Below are 27,000 nucleotides of genomic sequence, written 5' to 3' on the forward strand. Positions count from 1 at the left end.
ACAATCCCTAGGAAGAATAAGAAAAGAAAGTCTTCATAAGTTACCCTATTTTTATCGAAACTTTAAATCTTAGAGCATAGAGCATAAAGAAGGAGCTTTTATGATAAGACTCTTCGGAGTGTGTCCGGAGATCTTCGGGTTTCTTCGGTAATCATCGCGCCCTCTCAAAAAAAAAATTGCACAATGTGGGCTTTCAGATCTATGCGCGCTGAGCTGAATAAGACTTTTATTTTAATTATTAAATTAATCGCGAGGTACGAAGTTGTCGGCGCCAAAAGTTTTCTTCGCTCTCCTGAATTGTGTTGTCCAGTTCACACGCAATTATTTGAGCATGAAAACTTTCTCCGTGCTGTATTCTGATATTTGTTGTTTATGACGATATGGTTCGTTAGCTATCAGTCTGGTGGTTGAGTGCCCAAGGACAGGGCTGGGAAGGGGGTGAAATCGACACTGGACTATGAGTCGAATTTACTGTCCCCAAGTGTGTTACTGAGGAAAATCCGAGCAATTACATTAATCGTGAACAATTATAAAAGAAAAGAAGAAGTGCTTACTGGGTCCTTTAATCATCAATACATAGTTAGAGGTGAAATAAAAAACAGTAGACAGCTAATGGCACTAAGAAGCTAATTCTGATCTAATTACTCTGATCGTATGAACTAATCTATAGCGGTTTAAATTTTTCGTCGAAAATTTTCCAGAGAAAATTGATTTTTTGCCTTTTTGTCGCAATAGAAAATCTTAGTAAAAGTGCCCAAAAAGAATTAAAGCCTTGGAAAAACTCGAACCACAACATATGAATACACAAGAGGTTGCATTGACAGAGCTGAATAACGTCTGCGCATGTCACGAACTCGCTCATGAATCCATAGCAACATCACATATTAATAAAAATGGCGGAAATTTTCAAAATGTTGAAAACCTTAATGTCCTTTATCCATTGCAGCGTGCTACTCAGCAAAACTGAACAGACTGTCACTGATCGAGTACCATACTGACCTTATTGTATTCTTAGCCTGAGAAAATAGATGTACGGTTTCTTTTACTCTAATGTTACCTTGGCTTCAAGCTTGAGCATGCCAGAGTTGCTGACATGCGCAGATATGTTTCAGCTCTGCCTGTTGCATTTACCTCAAGCTATTGATTTCATTGCGTCCTCAAAACGTGATTTATTATGCAGAAGTTTAAACCCGAATTTTCTATTACTTTTCTTTAACTTGAGACCCATTGCGCGTCCTCACATCAGTTTTGACCCGAGTTACTTAATGTGTTTTGCGATAAAAGAATTCCTTCCTCTAGGATTTTGTGGCTCTCTGGTGAAGCGATCTTGGCCAACATTGGCCGACTCCCAATATTCCGAGCTATCTTTCACGTTAGTTGTCATGAGCCAAGTGGTCTTCAAAACTTCCTTTCCCTCGTCGTTCCGGTATTGGCCTGACCAAGAAGTGGTATATAATCCATCCTGCAAAAAGAGAGAGGAAAGACTCTGTCCGTCGGTTCTTCCTTAACTGAATATGGCATCCACGCTGTATGATACATTGATCTTCAAACTTATCATTCGGTGGTTTACCAACTAGGTTTGCAAATCAACGCATTAAAAGAAAAATTTAATGCGGAATTCAAACCTTTTCCTTCTGGTACCGCACTGGAATAGTGTCACCTTAGGTCTGTAATGTTTTTCTTTTCTTGTACTATTTTCGAAACGAGAGCGAGTGTATCCAAACACCGAGAAAAAAATGAAAGCACGAGGCTGTAGGCCGAGTGCTTTTATTGTTTCGAGGTGTTTGGATACCCCGATGAAACGCGAAGCACGAGTTTTGGGATAACTTCTCATGATCACTCTTAACAAAATAATAATAAAATCCTTCCAATTAGAATTGTTTGCTGTCTAACATTCCTTCCTCGATAATTTCAGTATCAACGATGTTTTTTACCGGCGTGATTAATTTGTAATTATGGTGCGATTTAATTTATTCTGAGATGTGAAAGTTGCTGGAGTTGCCAGCGTTTGCAGGTTGTCGTTCAGTCAGGATGTATACCGCAACAAAATCGTTCGAGAGATTTCGGCAGCCGAAAAGTGTGGAGGATGAGAAGAAAAATGTTGATAATGCAGTACCGAAATCAACAGCTTATAAAATCAAATCGTCGTGTAAGGTTTTCGAGGAATGGAAACAGAATCGATTAGTGAGGTCCTGTACTTTGGAACCCGGCGGCCTTCTTACCACGAAAGACTTTGAAGAAGGAGTACAAACTTTGGACACGGCCATTACAGATATGTCTGCATGCAGTGTGAACTACTGGCTGTCGAAGTTCGTTCAAGAAGTAAGCAACTCTTCTGGGGAACGCTATCCTATCCCCATTTGCGGACTGAAGCGCCACCTTTCTGAAGTAAATGGAAGTGCTGCACTGAACCCTTTGTCATTGTGCATATTTTAGTAGTATATACCACTCTCACTGGAGAGTGATATACTGTTTTTCATTGGGGATCCAAACACATGCACGTGATGTGGTATACATCTTGTGGTTGGTAGTTGACCTGGTGAATATCAATGAGTTTGAGAAGGTCATATCCAAATTGACACTTCTGAATCTAAATTGAGTCCTAAAGCAATTTCATAATACAAAATGGCCATTGAAAATTCGATCCAGGCGATACTAATACCCTATTTCAGAATTACAAGATTGATAAGTTGTTTTTCATAAACCTTTGTTGTTGACAAATCACTGAGAGTAATATAAAAATTCAATGCTCATTAAAAAAAAACAAAAAAAATTACTTCGCTGAAGTTTTTCAAGACTAGCCCATGTCACTGACAGAAAAAAGTCGCTTGTCTATGCTTCGAAAGAACCACTGCTTATCCATTGGGAGGGCCAGGCAACGCCACGCCCTTAGGGAGATGGGATAGTGTCTCTGCCTCTGAAATAACTTTGTTAGAGAAATCCAGCCAGTGACGTCTATAGGTGGAAAAAAAAACTTTTGGATGGGAAAGAAACCAATCGCAGTGAAACTAGATTCATTGTTACTCGCCAGTAGTAAACTCTTGGATCGAACAATAGACAAGGTAGTCAAGGGTCGTTTTCATTTCGTCTCAGTTGTACATGTGGCGCTGAAGCGTTATCCGCCTTAGGAATAATATATATTTACATCTTCCTTATTCAGTTTCCATCTTAATATCCAGGTGAAAAATTTAGGTAGGCTAGGTGGGCTACTTAACTACAAATAAACTGTGAAGGGTATGCATAAGAACCAGGACAGAAGAACACACAAAAAAACGAAAAGCTTAGTACTCGCACTTCTTTTTCTGCTGAATGAGCAACATGCATAGATAGCAAAACCACTACACTGATACGTTACCATCTCCAGACTTACTTCAAAATTGACCACGAAGCCAAGCGTAGCTGGTACGCCTTTTCCCAAACTGCCAATCAAACTCTCTGCATCTTTGTCTGTAGATCCTGGAGCACTGTTCACATACACGCCCTTCAATTCTCCATCGGCAGACTGGAAGATTTCCATCTGGGAGCCCAACTCGTTATACCACTTTCCACTCACGTCACCTATGGAGTAAGAGTTGGTGATAACTGAAGTGACCGCATAATGCTTGACTAATTATTTTATTTAAAATCATCGGCACTTTACATATATGTTACTACTTCTGTTTTCGGTAAGTTTTGAGTTTTAAACTTCAAAACTGCACAGAAACGGTCTTAAATTTGTAAAGTCATAGCCTTATTACAAAAAGCCGGGAAACCAAATTTCCTTGAATAGGAAACGATACTTTAAATAGTGTTTTTGAGACTTAAAAATTAGAGCCAACAATAGTCAAATTACAGCATCTCAGAGCAGCTATCAGACGTGGCATTTCTGCAAGGTCAGCGACGCTAGAAAACTATCATGAGTTCAAGAAAGCGTATTTTATGCTGTTTTTTATGCAATTTTTTGGGTAGGCAGAATTATCAACTCGGCTGGAAAGGTGAAAAGACATCGAATCAGTTGTGTTCAAAGTCAAGCATGGTCTGTGCCTGCTAAATTTCTGTGATTTATTTGTTTGTTTTTTTCCAAATGAGATTGAAATCAGCTGCAAATTTCTGTTTTTTGGAGGCACGACATCTAAATAGCATTAGAGAAAGAGCTATTTAAACTTTTAGGAAACTTCCCGCTCCACATTCCTCGATTGTTCCGTATCGAGCCCTCTTCCTTACTCCAGCTTCTACAAAAAATACAGTTACAATTCCTCTTATTCAACAAATTTAAAATCAATGATGAAAGGTGACGCGTTGAAGAAATGTTTCTTTGAAAACTACTAGACTAATGCCCCTTAATGACCACGCTCATTTTTTCTTTTTTTATTGTTATTGTCACTATAAACATTTTTAATTATTATTATTAAGTGCATTGAATTTGAATGAAAAAGTTTGAACTAATAGCAAAATCTTATTTTATAGATACCATTGTCCATCTTTCCTTAATCCCAGTATAGAGGCGGAAAATAAGGACCAATAAGGACTGGGAACGAATACCTACCGTATTCTGTGCAAGCCATAGTAGAGTCCTGATTTGTGCTAAATGCGTAACGTACTGAACCAGTGTTGACCAAAGAGACTCCCCTTCCTCCTGATAAAGGCCATTGTTCCTGAATGAAAAAGGAAATTCTGTGTAAATGAACCTCGTCATGTGGAACCTCAGATCTCTGTTTGTAGTCTCGAGCAGAAACCCACTGTTTAAGTCCATACCCTATCTCTCGGTGTGGACTTTAAAAGCATATCATTGTAATTTCATTCCGATTATTTCAAAATTCCCTTAGTGTGGGCCCGAGTGCCCGGGCGTGGACTTGAGTCTGTGTATAAACGTTTCATTTTTATCCCGAATACTTTAACCCCCATATTATCCCTGCCTAAAAATCAACATAAGCCTTTAACGTTCTACTTGATTACACTGACAGTAATCATCTTGAGCTGACATGGAACACAATTCATTTAAACTTGAAAACCCAAATCTTATCTTAAAATTTTATTGTGCTCAGTTCTCAGTCTTATGAATTTAATGAAACCAGCTTTCATTTCGCCACACGGAGGATGTTTTTGAAGACATTACACTGATCTGTTAATTTAAACATGATGCCTTGTATGCCACCTACAATAATAACTACGTATCAAAAAAATCCACGCCCTGGTAAAGTGTTGGCGTTTTGCAAACAAAGTTGAATTTTCAGCTCAAAGGAATCATAAATAAAGCCGGTGGGACATGTGTTGAAAATAGGATTTTGTGCGCGACTTGTTCCTTTCTTTTATTGGATCACTTAATCGAGTCACGTGACTTCTGCACATGATTCAATCCGCCCTCAAGATCAAAGTCTGAGAAATTTCCGGGAATATATTCGTTTCTCACAGCATTGTTTTTCTATACGCAGGTTTGCTAATACTGACATACAAGGTATCACTTCCAGATATGAGTGACGTTTTGACATCGTGATTAACACAATTAACCCCCAAACTTCCGTGACTGACTGAGACAGAATTTTACAACTTACAATATCTACAGATAAGCCATGGGAATAAAGAGAAATAGTGTGTATTAAAACGAACTGAGAAAGCGACTCGCGCGGGATTTGCACCCAAAAGTTTTGTAATCGTTGCATGAATAAATCACTTAAAAACCATCTCTTTGAGCGATATTATCTCACTGTTTTAGCTTGCACTAAAAAAAAACCATTTACCTCAGTGTCGGTGAGTAGTGGTGGATATTTCCTCTGCCGCTTCGCGGCTCAGTAAATATCCACCACTAGCCCCCTCCACTTCAACTGGCGGATCGTTAGTTGATCCAATACCAAATTCTCCGAACTAGCTGCTTAGGAATTTAAGGCAGACAGTTAGAAGAATTCCTAATTAGATATTTGGGGTGGAAAGATTAATTAGTTTTGCTTTGCAAGAATAAGAAACTAACCCCTGACGTTAACTTGAGGGGATAAGATCGCGCTACCACTGAAATGCAGGCTGCTAGACAAGGTTTCAAAAACCGCGACAACGTTGTGCTGTGATGGGGTGAAAGTCTCAACATTCTCCTTTCTCTGTTTTGAGAACTTCGGAATCTGCAGGTATGAAAAGGACTGATTAATTTGTGCTGATGAATTTTTAAGATCATTGAAGATCAATGAGAGAGGCTCGGAAAAAATGGATGTATGATAAGATTACTTAATAAAAAATTTACGCCCTCCTATTTAACAGAACAGAAGAACTATTTAACATGCAAGACGCCATAATCAAATTTGGTCGTGCTTAACAAAATTTAATGAGCTGGCATGCAAGCGGGCCTTACACGATAACTAAAGTCAATATCATTAAGAGTAACCTACCAAGAATCAAATGTTCATCGATTCTTTTATGTTGCTTCCTAAAAGGCGAATATTAAGCTCTATGGAAACTTTGTTTAAACATATTTCATTCCCTTTGTAATAAACAAATTTTGGGGCCAATGTGCTTTCAGTTACAGAGTAAACTTTTTGCATCAAGTGAGAAAAATAACAGTCGTGTTGGCAAAAGCTAAATCATTTATATTGCGTACAGGGTTGTCACGGGTGAAGCAAACCTTTCCTCTAGCGCACCTTTTCATTGTGCGGTTCACCAACATTTCAAGTATATTTACATTTCAAATACGAAATGCTGTTATCTTCTTCAGCCCGGGGGCAACGTTTCGCTAGTTTTTTGTTTGCTTACTTTGATTTGTTTGGTTCCCACGACATATCAAAATAACTTCGTTGATTAATCCCATTAATAGGAAATCAAATATTCCGCTAAGCATGACTTGTTCAAACACAAATCACAATATTTCAAGTAGTTCTAAGAAATTTGATCAGTCGTAAATTGTGAGATTTAATATGCGTGATCAGTTTTACTCAACAATGTGCCATTTTTAGAGGACAAAGACCAGTCAAACTTCTAAACACCAGACAAATTGCAGCTGATTGATTGATTGATTGCGATGGTGATTGACTTAGCAAACATATTATGAACCTTTGTCATAAAACCGAAAATTTCCCAAACCACACGTGCTCTTCTTGGTCCCTTTTGGGTCACGTGGCGGTTATATGACGTCAGAACAGTTAACTTTTCTCGCGAATGTTGACCGATGACCGTCGTGCCACATGAACGAAGCGCGATTGAAGATGGTGGAATGATGACGCACATTCTGAACATTGTAGTACTTTGCTCTTTTAATGAGCTTTTACAAACAAATCATTCATAGATTTTCCATTCGTTCTGATATTGTACTTTCCAATGTGTTCGTTGAACTATTAAACAAATCACTTAACGACTGTTCCCACAAAAAAGAAATCAACTCCAATTAGTTTCCCGACAATTCCTGTGTTTCCTAAAGCAGAGCTGTATGGCTGGCGTCCGAGCAGGACAGAGTGAGTCCTTTGACAACTAAGATTAACGACAATCCAGGTTACACAGTAATGACAATATTTGGACATTTCAGATCACGGTAGGACAAATAAAAGGCAAACTAAGAATCATAACACCACTTGTTGCAAACCAAAATACAAGGCGTACTAGTAGGTTTTAGTTACTTCTTGTCGATGTCGGCTCGACAAACCTTTGATACAGATTTGTAATCGCCTAGAATGAGAATATTACAGCGTACTTCTATACACTGAAAAATTCCAAGAGCTTAGTGGAAAGAGCAAGAATCATTTACCTTGGGAAGCTGACGTAGCCCTTGTCGCCAAAGGCACAATTTTTTTCAGTGAACCTTCTTCGCACGAGCCCTCTCACAGTCCTTGGCGTAATGCTAAATACCGTTGTCAAACTTCCTTATCATATGCCACCAGTCCACCCCCTCACCTGTCAATAACTGCACACAAGTAATAGCCTGCTCGCGTGTACTGCGTCTCACCGGGTTTGCGCAGACAACGATCTTTCCTAAGCTGTCACAGGAGGATTCGTGAAATTCAAATCAAATGACCATAAACAATGTTTTAAACTTAGTTTACTTCGTAAACTTTTCGCTGAGAATGAGAAAAATAAGTTTCGCGGTTTTAAATGCTAATTCTTAGTACAATTCCAGTACAGCGTCTCTCTGGGTTTGCTGCATACAGCATTCTTTCCTTAGCTATCAGAGGAAGATTCCCGAAATAAAATCGAGCTGCAGAATGACCCGAAACAATGTTTTCAAGTCAGTTTACCACGTAAACTTTTCGCTGAGAGTAAGAAAAATCATTTGCGTGGTGGATAATGCTAATTCTTTTACATCACGTACAGGGTCGTCAAGGGTCAAGCAAACTTTTCCTCCTACGCGTTTTTTCAATGTATGACAACCTGGCGCACCAATATATCAATTCTATGTACATTTAAATATCAAATGCTGTTCAGTGTCGTTTTCAGCCTGAAGGCAACTTTCTTTTTCTTTTTTTCTTACTTTGATTTGTTTGGTTGCCACGACATATCAAAATGACTTCTCTTATTTATCAATATATAGTTATACCACAGGTATATAGGTGCCAGCTTTAAAGGAGATCAAATATTCCGTTAGGCATGACTTGTTCGAACACAAATTACAATATCTCAAGTGGTTCCTAGAAATTTGTCAAGTCTTAAAATGTGTGATTTAACTTCTGTAATCAGTTTTATAAAACACTGTGCAATTTTTAAATCACAAAGACCATTCAAACTTCAAAAAACTGGACCAAATGCAGCTTGTTTGATCGATCGATTGATTGATTAATTGATTGACTACGACTGTCATTGACTCCGCAAAAAAATTATATGAATCGTTATTATAAAGCTGGAATTTTTCCCAAACCACACATGCTCTCATTGGTCGCTTTGGGGTTACATGACATCTAACGTTTTCAAGTGGTTCTATGACGTCAGAACAGTGAACTGCTCGCGTGAATGTTGACCGATGACTGTTGTGCCACATGAACGGAGCATGATTGAAAGTGGCGGGATGATGACGCACATTCTAAGCATTGCAGTATTTTGCACTTTTATGAGCTTTTCTAAGTAAGTCATTCATAGATTAAAGTTAAACTAAGAATCATGACACCAGTTGCTGCAAACCAAAATACGAGGCCTACTGGTAGGTTTTGGTTACTTCTTGTCGAAATCGGCGCGACAAACCTTTGATGCAGCTTTGTAATTACCTAAAATGAAATTATTACGAGGCACTTCTATACCTTAAAAAACACTAAGAGCCTCGGGTAAAAGAGTGAGAATCATTAGCCTTGGGTAGGTGTTTCGACCCTCCTGGCCAAAGATACAATCTGTTCCAAATTACCGATCGATAAAAATACTTCACCTTACTTCCACGGTGTATCGCTTGTTATTGTCTTACAGGGACAAGTAACCTAGAAAAATTGCCTCGCATGTTAGAAGCGCCCAACAATTAGGAGTCAAATCCCGTCGAAGCCAGGCTTCCTAATTCGTGCGATTGCAATAATTGTGGCTCATCTGCGAGGATCTTTCCCTTTTTTACCTGGATGATCAAATCTTTTTGATGCTATCGAATTCTTTCGAATTGCTGTCCTCGTTTAAAATTGGCTTTCCTATGCACTGGGTGCCAGGTTTCTCTCACGACATTAGTGACAGACGGACTAAGGACGCTTTACGGACTATGCACATCAACCTGTGCCAATTACCCCGAGGAGGGTGGCAATGGTTTAAGCCAGAATAATTTCATATGATTTTAAATCCTCAAGCTTTAAGCTTTCCTTTCGCTCTGACAAATGGGCTGATGCTCGAAATATCACGGGCTTATCGGCTCCTTGCATAAATTGTAGTCAGGCTAGGCGCTCTTACTCAGCTAAGTTCCTGTGGGTGAAGCTAAGGCTGGCTTAGTGTTTAGGAACAGGGCAGGGAAAGGAGTTCGGAAAATCCGAGCAATTACATTAATTAAAAATAATTATAAAAGTAAAGAAGAACTGCTTACTGGGTCCTTTAATAATCAAACGCATAGTAAGAGGCGAAATAAAAAAAAAAGTAGACAGCTAATGGTACTAAGAAGCTAATTCTGATTTAGTTACCTTGATGGTATGATCTCATATAAGGTGGTTTAAATTTATCATCGGAAATTTTCCAAAGCAATTTGATTTTTTTGCCTTATTGTCCCAATAGAAAATCTTAGTAAAGGTGCCCCAAAAAATTTAAGCCATGGAAAAACTCGAACCACAACATATGAATACATAAGAGGTTGCATTGACAGAGCTGAGTAACGTCTACGCATGTTACGAACTCGCTCATGAAACCATAGCAACAGCACATGTTCATCAAAATGGCAGAAACTCTCAAATTGTTGGAAACTTTCAAATTGTTGAAAACTTTAATGTCCTTCATCCATTGCAGCGTGCTACTAAACAAAACTGAAGACTGTCGCTGATCGCGCCCAGCACATATACCGACATTATTGCATTCATAACCTGAGAAGATACATGTGCAGCTTTTTTACTCTAGTGTTACATTGTTTTCAAATAATAGCCTGCAAGAGTTCCCGACATGCGCAGATATGCTTGAGCTCTGTCAGTTGCATTTACTTTACGCTATTGATTTCTTTGCGTCCTCGAAAAGTGGTTTATTATGCAGAAGTTTAATTAAGCCCTAATCTTTTATTACTTTTCTTTAATTTGAGACCCATTGCTCGTCCTCACATCAGTTTTCACCCGAGTTACTTTATGTGTTGTGCGACAAGAGACCTCCTTCCTCCAGGATTTTGTGGCACTCTGGTGAAGAAATCTTGGCTAACATTGGTCGACTCCCAATATTGCGAGCCATTTTCCAGGTTAGCTGTCATTAGCCAAGTAGTCTTCAAAACTTCCTTTCCCCCGTCGTTCCGGTATTGGCCGGACCAAGTAGTGGTATATTTTCCATCCTACAACAAAAGAGAGGAAAGACTCTGTCGGTTCCTCCTAAACTGAAAATGGCATCCACGCTGTATAATACATTGATCTTCAGACTTATCATTCGGTGGTTTATCAAATCAACGCATTGAAAAATATTTTAATGTGGAATTCGAACCTTTTCCTTCTGGTACCGCACTGGAATAATGTCACCTTAGGTCTATATTGTTTTTCTTTTCTTGGTTGTACCCAAACTGACACTTCTGAATCTAAATCGAGTCCTAAAGCAATTTCATAATACAAAACGGCCATTGAAAATTAGGCGATATTAATACCCTACTTCCTGATTAAAAGATTGATGGATTGTTTTTCATAAACCTTTGTTGTTGACAAATTACTGAGAGTAATATACAAATTAAATGCTAATACTAAGACCAAATAAAATTAATTCGCTGAAGCTTTTCAAGACTAGCCTAAAGTCGCGTGTCTATGCTTCGAAAGGACCACTGCTTATCCATTGGGAGGGCCAGGCAACACCACACCCTCAGGGGGGAGGGATGGTGTCCCTGCCTCGGAAATCTTTGTTAGAGAAATCCAGCCAGTGACGTGTACAAGTGAAAAAAAAATTTTGGATGGGAAAGAAATCAATCGCAAAGAAACTAGATTCATTGTTACTTGCCAGTAGTAAACTCTTGGATCGAACAATAGACAAGGAGGTCAGGGGTCGTTTTCATTTCATCTCATTTGTGCTTGTGGCGTCATCCCTCAGCAATAATATATATTTACATCTCCCTTATTTAGTTTCCATCCGAATATCCAGATAAAAAATTTAGGGAAGGCCCATCCTCTCCAAAGCTAGTTATTTTAGGTGGGCTACTTAACCTACAAATAAACTGTGAAGTGTATGCATAACAACCAGGACAGAAGAACACACAAAAAAAAAACAAAACAAAACAAACCAAAGCAAAAGCCTAGTACTCGCACTCCTTTTCCTGCTGAATGAACAACATACATAGAAAGCACACTATCACACTAATAAGTTACCATCTCCAGACTTACTTCAAAATTGACCACGAAACCAAGCGTAGCTGGTACTCCTTTTCCCAAACTGCCAACCAATTTCTCAGTAAGAACTTCAGAACCTGAGGCACTGTTCACGTACACGCCCTTGAATACTCCATCGGCCGGGGAGCACTGGATGATTTCCATCTGGGAGCCCAACTCGTTGTACCACTTTCCACTTATGTCAGCTATGGAATAGGAGTTGGTGATAATTGAAGTGACCGCACAATACTTGAGTGTGGTAATTATTTAGTTTAATTTTGACTTATTACTTACTTTGATGATGAAAATGAATCATTTCCATCATTTTTAATTATTATTATTATTATTATTATTATTATTAATGCATTGAATTGAAATGATGAAGTTTGAACTAATAGCAAAATCTTATTTCATAGTTACCATTGCCCATCTTTCCTTAATCCCAGTATAGAGGCGGAAAATAAGGACCAATAAGGACTTGGCACCAGTACCTACCGTAATCTTGGCAAGCCATAATAGAGTCCTGCTTTGTGCTAAGTGCGTAACGTACAGAACCAGTGTTGACCAAAGACACGCCCTTTCCTCCTAATAACGGCGATAGCTCCTGAATGAAAACGAAAATTCTGTATAAATGAACCTCGTCATGTGGAACCTCAGATATCTGTTTGTAGTCTCGAGCAGAAATCCGCTGTTTAAGTCCACACCCTATCTCTCGGTGTGGACTTAAAAAGTATATAAATGTAAGTATATAAATGTAATTTTATCCCGGATATTTCCTAAGAGTGGGTGAGAGGCTCAAAGTGATATTACCCCACTGTTTTAGTTTGCACTAAAAAAAGCTTTTTATCTCAGTGTCGGTGGCTAGTAAAGCATATTTCCTCCGCCGCTTCGCGGCTCAGTAAATATCCACCACCAGCCCCCTCCACTTCAACTGGCGGATCCTAGGTTGATCCAATACCAAATTTTCTGACAAGCACCTTAAGAATTAAAGGCAGACAGTGAGGAGCATTCTTAATGTGATACTGGGAGTGAAAGGATTAATTACTTTTGCTTTGCAAGAACTAGAAACTAACCCCTGGCGTAAACTTAAGAGGATAAGATCGCACTACCACTGAAATACAGGCTGCTAGACAAGGTTTCAAAAACGAGACAACGTTGTGTTGTGATAGGGTGGAACTTTCAACATTCTCCTTTCTCTGTTTTGAAAACGTTAAAATCTGCAACTGTGAAACGTACTGATTCATTTGTGCTGATAAAACGGGTCCAGGCGCGAATAGCCTTTTCCATTTACATTGTGTTAGGAAATCATGGTCTTGACTCAAAACAAAATGCATTCTAGATCGGTCCGAAACCCGTTGTGGACATATTTCATTCCCTTTGTAATAAACAAATTTTTGGGCCAATGTGCGTTCAGTTACAGAGTAAACTTTTTGCATCAAGTGAGAAAAATAACAGTCGTGTTGGCAAAAGGTAAATCTTTTTTTTTTTTTTTATTGCGTACAGGGTTGTCACGGGTGAAGCAAACCTTTCCTCTGGCACACCTTTTCATTGTGCGGTTCACCAACATTTCAAGTATATTTACATTTCAAATACGAAATGCTGTTATCTTCTTCAGCCCGGGGGCAACGTTTCGCTAGTTTTTTGTTTGCTCACTTTGATTTGTTTGGTTCCCACGACATATCAAAATAACTTCGTTAATTAATCCCATTAATAGGAAATCAAATATTCCGCTAAGCGTGACTCGGTTCAAACACAAATCACAAAAAAGTTTCAAGTAGTTCTAAGAAATTTGATCAGTCTTAAATTGTGAGATTTAATATGCGTGATCAGTTTTACTCAACAATGTGCCATTTTTAGAGGACAAAGACCAATCAAACTTCTATATTATAAAGCTGAAAATTTCCCAAACCACACATGCTCTTCTTGGTCCCTTTCGGGTCACGTGGCAGTTCTATGACGTCAGAAGAATTAACTTTTCTCGCGAATGTTGACCGATGGCCGTCGTGCCACATGAACGAAGCACGATTGAAGATAGTGGGATGATGACGCACATTCTGAGCATTGTAGTACTTTGCTCTTTTTATGAACTTTTACAAATAAATCATTCATAGATTTTGGGTTCGTTCTAACATTGTACCTTCCAATGTGTCCTAAAGCAGAGCTGTGTGGCTGGCGTACGAGCAGGACAGAGTGAGTCCTTTGACAACTAAGATTAACAACAATCCAGGTTACACAGTAATAACAATGTTTGGACATTTCAGATCACGGTCAGACAAGTAAAAGGCAAACTAAGAATCATGACACCACTTCTTGCAAACCAAAATACAAGGCGTACTAGTAGGTTTTAGTTACTTCTTGAACCTGAACTAAAACTGAACAGCATTTGATATATGGATACGCCAGTGTGCCATTCATTGAAAAAACGCGCAGGGGGAAAGGTTTGCTTGACCCTTGACGACCCTGTACGTGATGTAAACGAATTAGCATTATCCACCACGCAAATGATTTTTCTTACTCTCAGCGAAAAGTTTATTTGGTAAACTGAGTTAAAAACATCGTTTCGGGTCATTTTGCAGCTCGATTTTATTTTAGGGAATCTTCCTCTGACAGCTAAGGAAAGAATGCTGTATGCAGCAAACCCAGAGAGACACTATACTGGAATTGTACTAAGAATTAGCATTTAAAACCGCAAAACTTATTTTTCTCACTCTCAGCGAAAAGTTTACGAAGTAAACTAAGTTTAAAACATTGTTTATGGTCATTTTATTTTAATTTCGCGAATCCTCCTCTGAAAGCTTATGAAAAATCGTTGTCTGCGCAAACCCGGTGAGACGCAGTACACACAAGCAGGCTAATATTTATGTGAAGTTATTGCCAGGTAAGGGGGTGGACTCGTGATATATGATAAGGCAGTTCGACAACGATATTTAGCATTACCCCAAGGACTGTAAGAGCGCTCGTGCGAGGTAGGTTCACTGAAACAAATTGTTAAAGCTCCGATGACCGTCGTGCCACATGAACAGAGCGCGATTGAAGATGGTGGGATGATGACGTACATTCTGAGCATTGTGGTATTTTGCTCTTTTGTGAACTTTAACAAGTAGGTCATTCGTAGATTTTCAATTCGTTTTGACATTGTACCTTCAAATGCCTTTGTTGAACTATTAAACAAATCACTTAACGACTGCTCCCAAGAAAAGATATAATCAACTTTAATTTGTTTCCCAACGATTCCAATGTTTCTTAAAGTAGAGCTATATGGCTGGCGTCCAAGCAGGACAGAGTGTGTCCTATGGCAAGTAAGATTAACAACAATCCAGGTTACGCAGTAATGACAATATTTGGACATTTCAGATCACGGTAAGACAAATAAAAGGCAAACTAAGAATCATAACACCACTTGTTGCAAACCAAAATACAAGGCGTACTAGTAGGTTTTTAGTTACTTCTTGTCGATATCAGCTCGACAAACCTTTGATACAGATTTGTAATCGCCTAGAATGAGAAAATTAAAGCGTACTTCTATACCCTGAAAAATACCAAGAGCTTAGTGGAAAGAGCAAGAATCATTTACCTTGGGAAGCTGACGTAGCCCTTCTCGCCAAAGACAAAATTTGCTCCAATGAACCTATCTCGCACGAGCGCTCGTACAGTCCTTGGCGTAATGACAAATACCGTTGTCTAACTGCCTTATCATATGCCACGAGCCCAACCCCTCACCTGTCAATAATTTCACACAAATATTAGCCTGCTTGTGTGTATTGCGTCTCACCGGGTTTGCGCAGACAACAATCTTTCTTAAGCTGTTAGAGGAGGATTCGCGAAATTCAAATCAAATGACCATAAACAATAATTTGAACTTAGTTCATTTCGTAAACTTTTCGCTGAGAATGACAAAAATAAGTTTCGTGGTTTTAAATGCTCGTTCTTAGTACGATTCCAGTACAGCGTCTCTCTGGGTTTGCTGCATACAGCATTCTTTCCTTAGAGTTCAGAGGAAGATTCCCTAAAATAAAATCGAGCTGTCAAATGACCCGAAACGATGTTTTTAACTCAGTTTACCAAGTAAACTTTTTGCTGAGAGTAAGAAAAATCATTTCCGTGGTGGATAATGCTAATTCTTTTACATCACATACAGGGTCGTCAAGGGTCAAGCAAACTTTTCCTCCTACGCGTTTTTTCAATGTATGACAACCTGGCGCACCAATATATCAATTCTATGTACACTTAAATATCAAATGCTGTTCAGTTTCGTTTTCAGCCCGAGGGCAACTTTCTGTTTCTTTTTTTCTTACTTTGATTTGTTTGGTTGCCACGACATATCAAAATTACTTCTCTTATGATCAAAATATAGTTATACCACTGGTATATAAGTGCCAGCTTTAAAGGAGATCAAATATTCCGCTAGGCATGACTTGTTCGAACACAAATTTCGATATCTCAAGTAGTTCTAAGAAATTTGTCCAGTCTTTAAATGTGCGATTTAACTTCTGTGATTTGTTTTATTAAACACTGTGCAATTTTTAGATCACAAAGACCATTCAAACTTCAAAAAACTTGAACAAATGCAGCTTGTTTGATCGATCGATTGATTGATTAATTGACTACGATTGTTATTGACTCCGCAAACATACCATGAATCGTTATTATAAAGCTGGAATTTTTCCCAAACCACACATGCTCTCATTGGTCGCTTTGGGGTTACATGACATCTAACGTTTCCAAGTGATTCTATGACGTCAGAACAGTGAACTGCTCGCGTGAATGTTGACCGATGACTGTTGTGCCACATGAACGGAGCATGATTGAAAATGGCGGGATGATGACGCACATTCTAAGCATTGCAGTATTTTGCACTTTTATGAGCTTTTTTAAGTAAGTCATTCATAGATTAAATGTCATGTTAATGTTAAATGTTAAATATCAAAATGACTTCTCTTATTTATCAATATATAGTTATACCACAGGTATATAGGTGCCAGCTTTAAAGGAGATCAAATATTCCGTTAGGCATGACTTGTTCGAACACAAATTACAATATCTCAAGTAGTTCCTAGAAATTTGTCAACTCTTAAAATGTGTGATTTAACTTCTGTGATCTGTTTTATAAAACACTGTGCAATTTTTAGATCACAAAGACCATTCAAACTTCAAAAAACTGGACCAAATGCAGCTTGTTTGATCGATCGATTGATTGATTAATTGATTGACTACGATTGTTATTGACTCCGCAAACATACTATGAATCGTTATTACAAAGCTGGAATTTTTCCCAAACCACACATGCTCTCATTGGTCACTTTGGGGTTACATGACATCTAACGTTTTCAAGTGGTTCTATGACGTCAGAACAGTGAACTGCTCGCGTGAATGTTGACCGATGACTGTTGTGCCACATGAACGGAGCATGATTGAAAATGGCGGGATGATGACGCACATTCTAAGCATTGCAGTATTTTGCACTTTTATGAGCTTTTCTAAGTAAGTCATTCATAGATTAAAGTTAAACTAAGAATCATGACACCAGTTGCTGCAAACCAAAATACAAGGCCTACTAGTAGGTTTTGGTTACTTCTTGTCGAAATCGGCGCGACAAACCGTTGATGCAGATTTGTAATTATCTAAAATGAGATTATTTCGTGGCACTTCTATACCTTAAAAAAACACTAAGAGCCTCGGGTAAAAGAGTAAGAATCATTAACCTTTGGTAGGTGTTTCGACCCTCCTGGCCAAAGATACAACCTGTTCCAAATTACCGATCTCGCACGAGCACTACAGTCCTTGGTGTAATGCCAAATAGTATTGTCTAACTTCCTTATCATATGCCACAAGCCTACCCCCTCATTTTTCCATAACTGCACACGAATGATAGCCTGCTCGAGTGTACTGCGGCTTACTGGGTTTGCTGCAGACAACGTTCTTTCCTAAGCTGTTAGTAAAAAGATTCCCGAAAATCAAATCGGAAGACCAGAAACAATTTTTTCACTCAGTTTACTGAGTAAACTTTTCGCTGAGAGTGAGAAAAATAATTTTCGTGGTAGATAATGCTAATTCTTTTACATCACGTACAGGGTCGTCAAGGGTCAAGCAAACTCCTCCCACTGCGCGTTTTTTCAATATATGGCAACCTGGTGCACCAATATATCAATTCTATGTACATTTAAATATCAAATGCTGTTCAGTTTCGTTTTCAGCCGGGAGGCAACTTTCCGTTTCTTTTTTTCTTACTTTGATTTGTTTGGTTGCCACGACATATCAAAATGACTTCTCTTATTGATCAAAATATAGTTATACCACTGGTATAAAAGTGCCAGCTTTAAAGGAGATCAAATATTCCGCTAGGCATGATTTATCCAAACACATATTTCAATATCTCAAGTAGTTCTTGAGATATTAGTTTTCCAGTGTTTAAATGTATGATCTAACTTCTGTGATCTGTTTTATAAAACACTGTGCAATTTTTAGAGCACAAAGACCATTCAAACGTCTACCTTACCTTCCATTGCTAATTTTCTCTCTAAATTCGGAATTATTTCTCCATAAATGAAAGATCCTGCATTCAAATGGTTGTTTCAATCATCGAAGCTAACACACCGATCTATACATCGGGAGGTCATCACTTTGGTGGTGATTCCAGAATCGTAAAAATCAACACAGCTTGTAGAACTGGGAAATGTTTCCGCTACACTCGCTATCATCGGTTGAAATATTTTTGTGTGACGGATACAAATTAACTCCACTCAGAGTCTGACAAGAGCGCTAAGCAAACAAAACAGACGAAAGCCCTCATTAATAAGATCTTATGAGCGGATGTCGGTGGTTTGTAAAACATTAGGTTGAAAGGACTTCTGTCCCTCGTTAGTAAAATTGGACACCACAAAGTTTACGAGTTTTAGTCGAACCGTGAAACCTTTTCTCGCCAAGTAGGTATATAGTGCACATGGCCTATCGATACTTTCCAAAACGGCCCGGCTCTTTAGCCCGGCTCTCAATTAACCTTAATTGAGCGCATGTCCAAGGTGCCGCCAATGATCATTAGAGCCTGCCGGGACGAAGGAACTAATACATCGGTTTCCCCGGCCCAGGAAGGTGGAAAAAAACCCACAAATTTCAAATTCAAAAGGTATAGTGTGGACAAGGCCTTAAAATTACAAGACATTTCGAACAAGTATCGAGGAGGAGAAAGAGTCAAGGAAGCTTTTGAGATGCGTTGATAAGTACTTACGGGAAAATGTTAACCTCTTAATTGATTTGAAGATGTGAAAACCTCTTACGGAAATGTGGTTGTTCGCGACTTTCTCTTCGCCGCTCTTATTAATTGCTCCCTAAATTTTATGATAAGAAAGGCAATGACGGGAAGGCACGAGTTGGTGATTCATTGGTCTGTCAGCTTTGGAAAAAGTTAGCCTTAGAATTAATTTACATCTGATTTGCGTCCGTAATATACTTCGTAATTTTCGTGCGTAAGATGCTTCCGGAAGATATAAGGAATGGGAGCATTGAAAGTATAGTGCATTAAAATGTAGAAAACAATACAATCAGGAGCTGCGTATCTTTACAGAACAGGGACGAGAGTTGACCATTTCTCGAAAATAATCGGTGCCGAATCTTTGCAAGAGCAGTCATATTCCTCTGCTGGACCCTCCTGAGAGGAGACTTAAGGTATGAATAAACTGTGACGAAGGCCACAATTAAGATGTGACACGTGAATTTGACTAGAAGGTGAACGTTATTCGAGAATTTATGAAACTGTGTGAGGCGAGATTTAACATCCTGAAGTATATTTGACTCTTGAATTTTTTTTTTCTTTACGTGAAAACCTCAAGATTTCCCCGAAACCTTGCACACAAGACGAGAGATTAGAAATTTTCCCTTTTCTATCCGTGACGCATAAACTCAATTTTCGAAAATTCGCTGGAGTCCTGCAATATCTAACCGGTCCTCTTTCAGCTCGAATTAGTTCCAACGAATTCAAGGATTGAGTTCCAATTTGCTTAAGTAAACCCACGGTTCTTCAAAAGGTTAAGTAAAGGCTAACTTCAGTAAAACATTATCTTCTCGAAAGCCAAGCTAGCCTTGTCAGTACACCAAGACCTGTTCAAATCATAGTCAAAAGAGTGTTGATAAATTCATACATCCTGCTTACTGGGTTATATCCACTTACGACTCCAAACCCTAAAGAAGGCAACAATAGCTGACATGGAAGAGTGTTACGATAAGGCCATATGGTACAATCCAAAACTACCAATAAATATAACGTTTATACCGTCACAATTATGGGGCCGTTACAAAGTACCAGAATATGACTCCATGCTTTATCGATGAATGAGAAAACACGAGCCTTTTAACTAAAATGACTACAATTTCATTTAAAAAAACTTAGAGATCTTGACTTACAGGCTACCGGAGAAAACTGAGTCCTGAAAGTTACGGAGACTGTTTTGGGTAATTGTTTCTTGAGCTGTCTCCACTAATGGCGTAACTGCTGCTTCGTATCAAAAATATCACCATGTTACTTTTCTTTTTTTTAATCACGTCAGAAATAAAAGGAAACCTCCAGGTAGTGCCGTTGGTAGCAAAGTTGATTCACAGTGGTATAAAAGATGAGTGAAAACTAAGGTTATAGGATAAAAAAAACTGACGTTCACTGAATAGGAAAATATAACAAGGTATGGTCCGTTAAGCTTTTCTTTCAGTAGGGAAGCTGTTCCTTTTAGCGTTGATTGACGGTGTGGAAAGCAATGTACCCTTTGATGCCAGTTTATGTTAAAACTAGATTTAATCACTTGTTAGGAGTCATGAAGTTAGTGGCACTGCAATCCAACATTGCATTGTCATAGAGCTTAATAAAATAATTTTACACATTATGCATTAAAGATGTTTTTTTCTTTTGTTGTTTTATACCAAGCTCAGTTCTTATAAGGTGTTCACTGAAAAGTGAAGTGAAGTGAAGTGAAGTGGTGTCTGAAAAGTATATGCAGTAATAAATAAAACCTTTTGAGGGTTTTCCCCCCAAGACAATTAATGTACCCGCTAGTAAAGTCTCTGATAGAATATCGATAAAATAATGGTCTAACTCAACATACGGTGGAAAAGCCGCATATAACATCACATTTAAAGCCATAATTTCTGAATTATGGAAGAAATCATTGCTCAGTTACTCAAAGATATACATCCCCCTCAGATATGGCCAGATTTGTGTAAGGTCAGGGGTTAGAGTGAACAGTGAACTAAAGAAGGCTTCTCTGGGTTGCTTGTATACATCAATCGATAATATTTACCCAATCTTTCGTTCTACTTATACCCTACGTGCCACAACACTGAACAGTTGACTACTTTAAAAAAAAAAAAAATGTTGAAACCCCACTGAATGTCATTTCATCCCTAAGTGTTGATATATTCTGACCAATAATTTATTCATACCCTTGCATCAACTAAATCACCTTCAGGTCCTTCATGGGGACAGCAAAAATCTTGTTTTGACATGATAGATGGTCCAAGAAAGACTTGGATACCTTTTAACCATTTACCTCCTTATATCAGCACACACACTCTCCAAACTATTCTCTATAAATTTCCTAATGTACTGATAGAGTTAATTTGTTTCACAATTAGATGGTAGCCACTCTTTTAGGTAAAGGGTTAGTAGAAACAATTTTTAGCACCTCATATCACATCTGGTGCCTTATATCTACAAATCTCTTGGGGCAGATGGTTTATGATAAAAGCAGCTCTTACAAAAGATTTTTCTACTGTACTCCTATATATATTAAGTAATACTATTAAAGATGATCCAATTAAGAAAATAACTACAGAATTTGTTTATGCCATTCACTTGCTGCATCACAACTTTATACCACAGCAGGTCATCCTTCCAGGTTGTGAATGTTCTGTCAACTCTAGAGTTGGCACCTCACCATCTACTGTTTGAGCAGAGAAAAAAGATACAGTTAAAAAGGAAATTGGCCACAACAGAGTGAATCAAAAAAGCCTAGAAGTCTCTTGAGTTTCAACATTCAGTTTTCTGAATGCTATCAATAACACAATATAACATTATTTTTCATAACGTTACTTGATGCATGTATGTGAGCTAAGCACTACCTTTCAGTAATGATAAGACAATCTTGATTTTTGGGACTTATGGCCAGATTTGTGCCCTAAAAATGTGTATGTTTATAATCATAAGGGGCAATTATGTCAGGATTCTTTTTTAATCATCTTGTGGCTTTTTTATCCTTTTAGAGCACTTAAAGTGCCAAGCTTTGCAAGCTATAAAAAGGCCATTTTTTTATCCAAAAAGTGAAGGGATACCTTATTCCCTGACTAAAAATTCACTGAATCTAAGGGTGCCATATAAGCAATAAGGGCTTCTTGACATAAATACAGAAACAGAATTCCCCAGGCCTGAATTTTGATTCCTTGTGCAAGCTCAGAATTTTTCCCTGTCTCACCCTCATGACAAGGTTAAAAAACATCTTTTTCTCTTCATTCAAAAGTATCATTACTACCAATTTTCCATTAAAACCACTTCATCTAATTTTCTAGGGGACCTAACCATACAAGGGTGATTTTGTAATAATTTCATATGATAATAATTGTAACATTTAGAGGAGCATTCAATGGTACTTAAGAATATTTCCCACAACTGCTGTGCATCAACAGTACTTACCAAATTCTGACTCTTCTTTTGAATAGTCCTGGGCGAGTTCAAAGAACAGCTCCTCTGCAAAGAGAGCACCAGAACAAACATTCAAACACTTTGTGATAATGTCAAGTGTTTCCAGGAAATTGAAGAAAGTTGAATTTACATCTTAGAAGATGAATTTTGTTGGTAGAAATTCATTATTTGACTATTACATAATAAATGTTATTTGCCAGGCAGGAGGTCAGTATGAGGAAAACTGTGCCAGAGGTCTTGTACTTCCATGAGGACTGACTTAGGGTGGTAAATAACTTATTTATATTCATCTGCTGGTTTGCTTGTTTCTGCTTTACAGCAAATTGCAGGGGGAAAAAATTATGAGAACAAGGTCCATATCATAAACTGCTGGACTTATTAGAGTGTATACATTAGCCTCTGGGATTCAAGGATTCAAGACATTGGCTGCTGGGATGCTTCAGAAAAAAATTATAATACCCAAGTTCTTGCAGTTATTCCAAACTTGTTTGCTACTAGAAACAGGGCTGGGGTAAACATCTGACCCACAAGAATTTAAAATGATGCTTCCAAAGGATTTAGTTTCCAATTCCATAGTTTTAAATAAAACATTCAGGATCGAGTTATAGTTAATCTGAATTATAGTTTAAGATTGTCTGTGGCCAAAGCAGAAAATGGGATATCAAATTTCTGTGAAAAAGAGGGGAACTTGAAGAGTTTGAATTTCAAGGGAAATCTTATTATGTAATTTTCTGAGGAACAGAAGTGAAACTTACTTATTAACCCAGCCTTTAACTCCTATGAATGACCAAGAAAGAAATACTCCTTACAATATCAATATTTAATCAAGCAGGCAAGTAATGAGAACTGAGTTAAATTTCAAGTAGGGGATTATAAGTTGATCCAGTACTAAATTCTCCAAACTTAAATCATAAGAATTGTATGCCAGACAGAAATGAGAATTATTAATGAGATATTGGGTCTGAAATGGTTAACTCCACCAAATACACTCTCCTCACTACCCAAAGTTCATTATAGATACATACCAACATTGTGGCCAGTTTTACTTGAAGTTTCAAATACTTTGGCATTTATTTCTACAAAAAAAAGTAGATTTTTACTTTGGTATTGATGAATACAGTAGAAATAAACTGAGCTTCAATACGTGCAACAATGTTCCATGTAGAATGACTACATACCGTCTGCATAATCTGTTGCAGAATGGTAATCGACTTGCCGTAGCTTTTTGTCATTTTGAACCATGTCATACTTGGTGCCACACAAATATATTCTGCAACCCTGCAAATAGTAAGATTTTATGTTGAGAACTTTAGGCTATCTACAGGTAGGAAGCATTAGTCATACAAAATAAAAAAATCACATATCCTAGGTTAAGTGGTTTGCTCAAGAACTAAACACAACACTTTCCCCTTCTCCCATCCCCACTCCCCCAGGGTTACACTGACCACTCCCAGCAGGCTAACTGCAAGGCCACCTCATGACCATCACAAACCCTTACATTTAAAATTGTATAAGTAATGACTGATCTAAAGAGTTGAGTGGGAGTTCAGACAAAGTATGTGTTGGGAAAATTGTCAGACCCCTATTCACTCTCACATTTATTACATACATGCAACACACTTAATGTCATTCTCAAACAATTTCAAATGTTGTTTCCTTTATATCAAATCAGGATAGATAGCATTGATACAAAAGCAATTACCAAATGTATGCCAAATGTATTTTCGAAAATATAATCAAATGATACTTACGTCTTCATAAGTTTTTAGCTCATTCACCCAGTACTTTGCTCGTTCAAAACTAGACTTTTCTGTGAGATCTGCAAAGAAAAAAAAAAATTCAAAGCCTTCTAGTTAACTCAGGTATTTAGACACAGACTTAAGTTTTGCAAAAAGCAATGAATAAAATACACTGCCCTCATCTTTTACCCTTTCACCCTAAGATCAGTGTCTATATCCTCCAAACTCTTCTCTATTCATTTCCTTTCCTTTGACAAGGAGAATTTGTTTAACAATCAGAGATTTCTAAGTTGGTGATCATTTCCTTTATTCTTACTATCTCAATGAATGATTCAGCAGTATTTCTGTCAGGAAAATTAGATGCTGGTCACTCTCAGGGTCTAAATGGTTAAAAGATCTGATAGGTGCTTACCATAACATAACACTGCTGCCTTAGCTCCTCGATAGTAGATCCTACTCATAGCCTCATACCGCTCAGAACCAGCAGTATCCTGTAACAGCAAGGTAATTAATTAGTACAAATAATGCTGAAATTTGATCAACAAAATTGTAAATTTTCAAACCTCCTAAAACATCCTGATAATTATTAGCTTACAAATTCCTGTTAGGTTTGTCGCTACTCATCAGCTGCATCAAGCAGATGGAAACACAAAAATGAAAGGAAACTATTTTTACCAGACATCCTGAAGGAAATTTTGTCTAAGGATTTTTATTTTTTCACATTAAAGCTACTTGCACACATTTTTTCTTGTCATTAAGTTCTATTCTTTCTTATCTAAACAGCCAGATTCAAAGGTTACTTGTTAGTACCTCTGTTCTATTAAGGGAAAAATTAACTACACATTAAGCAAATTAGGCTGACACATTGTATTAAATGGATATTTGTGAGAGTCCCAAAGATGTCTGCTCACATGGTTTTAATTGCTGATAATTATTCATTACACAATTAGCTGAATAACTAAACACACTTTGAATTATTATCCATTGGAAATCACTTTTGTTGCAGTGTACATGTTCAATAAATGATCACAGACCCCCTGTGCCACTCTCTTGTTCTTAACACATTTTGCCATCCTCTGTGATCTATTGGTGAACAGTTATATTGCAGAATAAATAAATAACTCACCCATATTCCTAAAGTAACACATTTACTCCCCACAGTGACTTTCTTGGCACCAAAAGCTGCTCCTATAGTCTGGTGCAAATAAAGAAAACAATTTGTTTTAATCAAGGTGTTTCTTCAAAATTGCTATGACAACAAACTTATCACAACTTTAATGAGATGAATAAATAAATAACAAATGAATAAAAAACTTAATTGTGATCAGATTCTTCCACTGGAAGAAATGTTGCTAGCTACCAATGTGTAGCTTCATAGTTCAGCTGGTAGTAGCACCTAATTAGTATTTGGGAGGCTTGGGTTCAAATCCCATCAAAGTCTGAATTTTTTCAGGTCTCTTTTCTGCAATTGCTGAAATTGCAGCTCACCTACAAGGATTATTGCTTTACTTGATAACATGATAAACAAATGTCACATTATTTTTCTCAGAATTTAGGTCACCAACAATTGTAGGGTCAAGCTGTCAATTGAGGATCACAACATTGTGACTGTCAGACTGCTAGTCTTCATCAGCATATGCAGCATTTGATATTTGAACAAATCTTTGGTATCATGAACAAAAAATTGTTGCTGTGGAAAGTTCTGCTGTTAAAAATATTGTCACTGGTGAGACACACCTTGAATAAAATCTGTGATCTGATTCAATCTAACATCAAAACAAACCTTAACATATTTATCACTTGTGCAAACCAGTCACTTAATATGGTGAAAAAAAACGAGAGAGCAAGAAGAGAGGACTGAAGACTAACAAATAAAATGAATGCGACCAGATTGTAGACATTCTTATTACGATTCTCCCTGTTATTTAGTTTCAGCATATGTAATGCTAAAAATGTGATATATCAAAGTTCATGTACATGACCAAGATCATACCAACAGCTTCATTTCTACCTCATCTTTCCACACTCCACAAATCTCCACAGTAAGACAACCCTGACAAATCTGACTACCCAGAAAACTACGGACAGGAAAATAGATCTCTCGAATCATCTTTGTTATTAATTTACTTCTAGAGAGCGAGCTCCCCTAGCCAAGACAAAATGGAGACTACCGCTTTCTCTCTTTAAATATCCCTTCATTTGAACTAGAAGAGAATCGGTACGATTGTACAGTACAACTATCATAATTCTTGAGATAATTAACTTCACCCCACTATGAGTAACAGTCTGTATTATTTGTAGACAATAAAGAAAATGGCCAATGATAGTTTCTTAGGTCGGTCATGTTACGGCACAAATGCTTCACTTGACCAGAATCACGATATAGAGATGGAGCTGTTTACATTCCTTAATTGTTAGGAGAATCTTACATTCTGATATGGAACGCTATCGTTGAATCTTTGGTGTAAATATCTTTCAACTAAGCTGGTTTTTCCACTGAATTCCTTTCCCAGAAGAACCACTTTCGCATCTACTTTGGATCCCATTTGACCTCGGGTATCTCAGCAACGCATGGCATAAACGGCCCGGTAGGTTTCTCTGATTTGTTGTTACAAGACAGAGAATAAAGTAGCACAGCCAAAGCCCAACTGTTATTTCACAAGCTGTAATTTCCGTCACATCATTGCTGAAATTAATCCATTTC

The 27,000-nt window shown here is 37.8% G+C and overlaps 2 protein-coding genes across 7 annotated transcripts; both read right to left on the reverse strand.

Annotated features, from left to right (window-relative positions):
* Nucleotides 1-545: 545 nt before the first annotated feature.
* On the reverse strand, nucleotides 546-17,716 carry LOC136277312 (avidin-like). 5 transcript variants are annotated; one of them, XR_010715855.1, is made up of 8 exons: nucleotides 17,582-17,716; nucleotides 12,375-12,483; nucleotides 11,895-12,085; nucleotides 9,302-10,867; nucleotides 5,945-6,089; nucleotides 4,526-4,634; nucleotides 3,371-3,558; nucleotides 546-1,462 (listed from the first exon to the last, which is right to left on the reverse strand). XR_010715855.1 is itself a non-coding variant. In XM_066159277.1 (5 exons), exons 2-5 carry the CDS (start codon nucleotides 6,056-6,058, stop codon nucleotides 1,259-1,261), a joined length of 615 nt encoding a protein of 204 aa, XP_066015374.1. In that variant the 5' UTR covers nucleotides 6,059-6,089; nucleotides 9,302-9,513; the 3' UTR covers nucleotides 546-1,258. The 5 variants fall into 5 exon arrangements, 4 of the variants coding, with proteins under 4 accessions (XP_066015374.1, XP_066015384.1, XP_066015380.1 ...); XM_066159277.1 differs by lacking the exons at nucleotides 11,895-12,085; nucleotides 12,375-12,483; nucleotides 17,582-17,716 and having other exon boundaries at nucleotides 9,302-9,513; XM_066159287.1 differs by lacking the exons at nucleotides 9,302-10,867; nucleotides 11,895-12,085; nucleotides 12,375-12,483; nucleotides 17,582-17,716 and adding an exon at nucleotides 7,846-8,183.
* Nucleotides 17,717-20,315: 2,599 nt separating this feature from the next.
* On the reverse strand, nucleotides 20,316-26,990 carry LOC131794998 (ras-related protein Rab-24-like). Of its 2 annotated transcripts, none has more exons than XM_059112557.2 (8): nucleotides 26,726-26,990; nucleotides 25,423-25,491; nucleotides 24,709-24,787; nucleotides 24,309-24,376; nucleotides 23,736-23,835; nucleotides 23,583-23,633; nucleotides 22,549-22,602; nucleotides 20,316-21,799 (listed from the first exon to the last, which is right to left on the reverse strand). In XM_059112557.2, the coding sequence occupies exons 1-8, from the start codon at nucleotides 26,840-26,842 to the stop codon at nucleotides 21,723-21,725; spliced, it is 615 nt and encodes a 204-aa protein (XP_058968540.2). In that variant the 5' UTR covers nucleotides 26,843-26,990; the 3' UTR covers nucleotides 20,316-21,722. The 2 variants fall into 2 exon arrangements, with proteins under 2 accessions (XP_058968540.2, XP_058968539.2); XM_059112556.2 differs by having other exon boundaries at nucleotides 20,328-21,802; nucleotides 26,726-26,987.
* Nucleotides 26,991-27,000: the final 10 nt, after the last annotated feature.

The sequence above is a fragment of the Pocillopora verrucosa genome, chromosome 1 (assembly GCF_036669915.1).
Source record: "Pocillopora verrucosa isolate sample1 chromosome 1, ASM3666991v2, whole genome shotgun sequence".
In the NCBI taxonomy this organism is placed as follows: domain Eukaryota; kingdom Metazoa; phylum Cnidaria; class Anthozoa; order Scleractinia; family Pocilloporidae; genus Pocillopora; species Pocillopora verrucosa.

Bases quoted from the DNA above. Each gene is read 5' to 3' on its own strand.
- LOC136277312 (XM_066159277.1), bottom strand. From the start codon at position 6,058: ATGTTGAGACTTTCACCCCATCACAGCACAACGTTGTCGCGGTTTTTG. The intron at 4,635-5,944 runs GTTAGTTTCTTA...TTTTTCATTCAG, and splicing joins CCCTCAAGTTAACGTCAGGG to GAACAATGGCCTTTATCAGG. The intron at 3,559-4,525 runs GTAGGTATTCGT...CTTACTCCATAG, and splicing joins TATGGCTTGCACAGAATACG to GTGACGTGAGTGGAAAGTGG.
- LOC131794998 (XM_059112556.2), bottom strand. From the start codon at position 26,842: ATGGGATCCAAAGTAGATGCGAAAGTGGTTCTTCTGGGAAAGGAATTC. The intron at 23,634-23,735 runs GTATGTAGTCAT...TTTTTTTTGTAG, and splicing joins TGCAACAGATTATGCAGACG to AAATAAATGCCAAAGTATTT. The intron at 21,803-22,548 runs GTAAGTACTGTT...CTGCTCAAACAG, and splicing joins AAAAGAAGAGTCAGAATTTG to TAGATGGTGAGGTGCCAACT.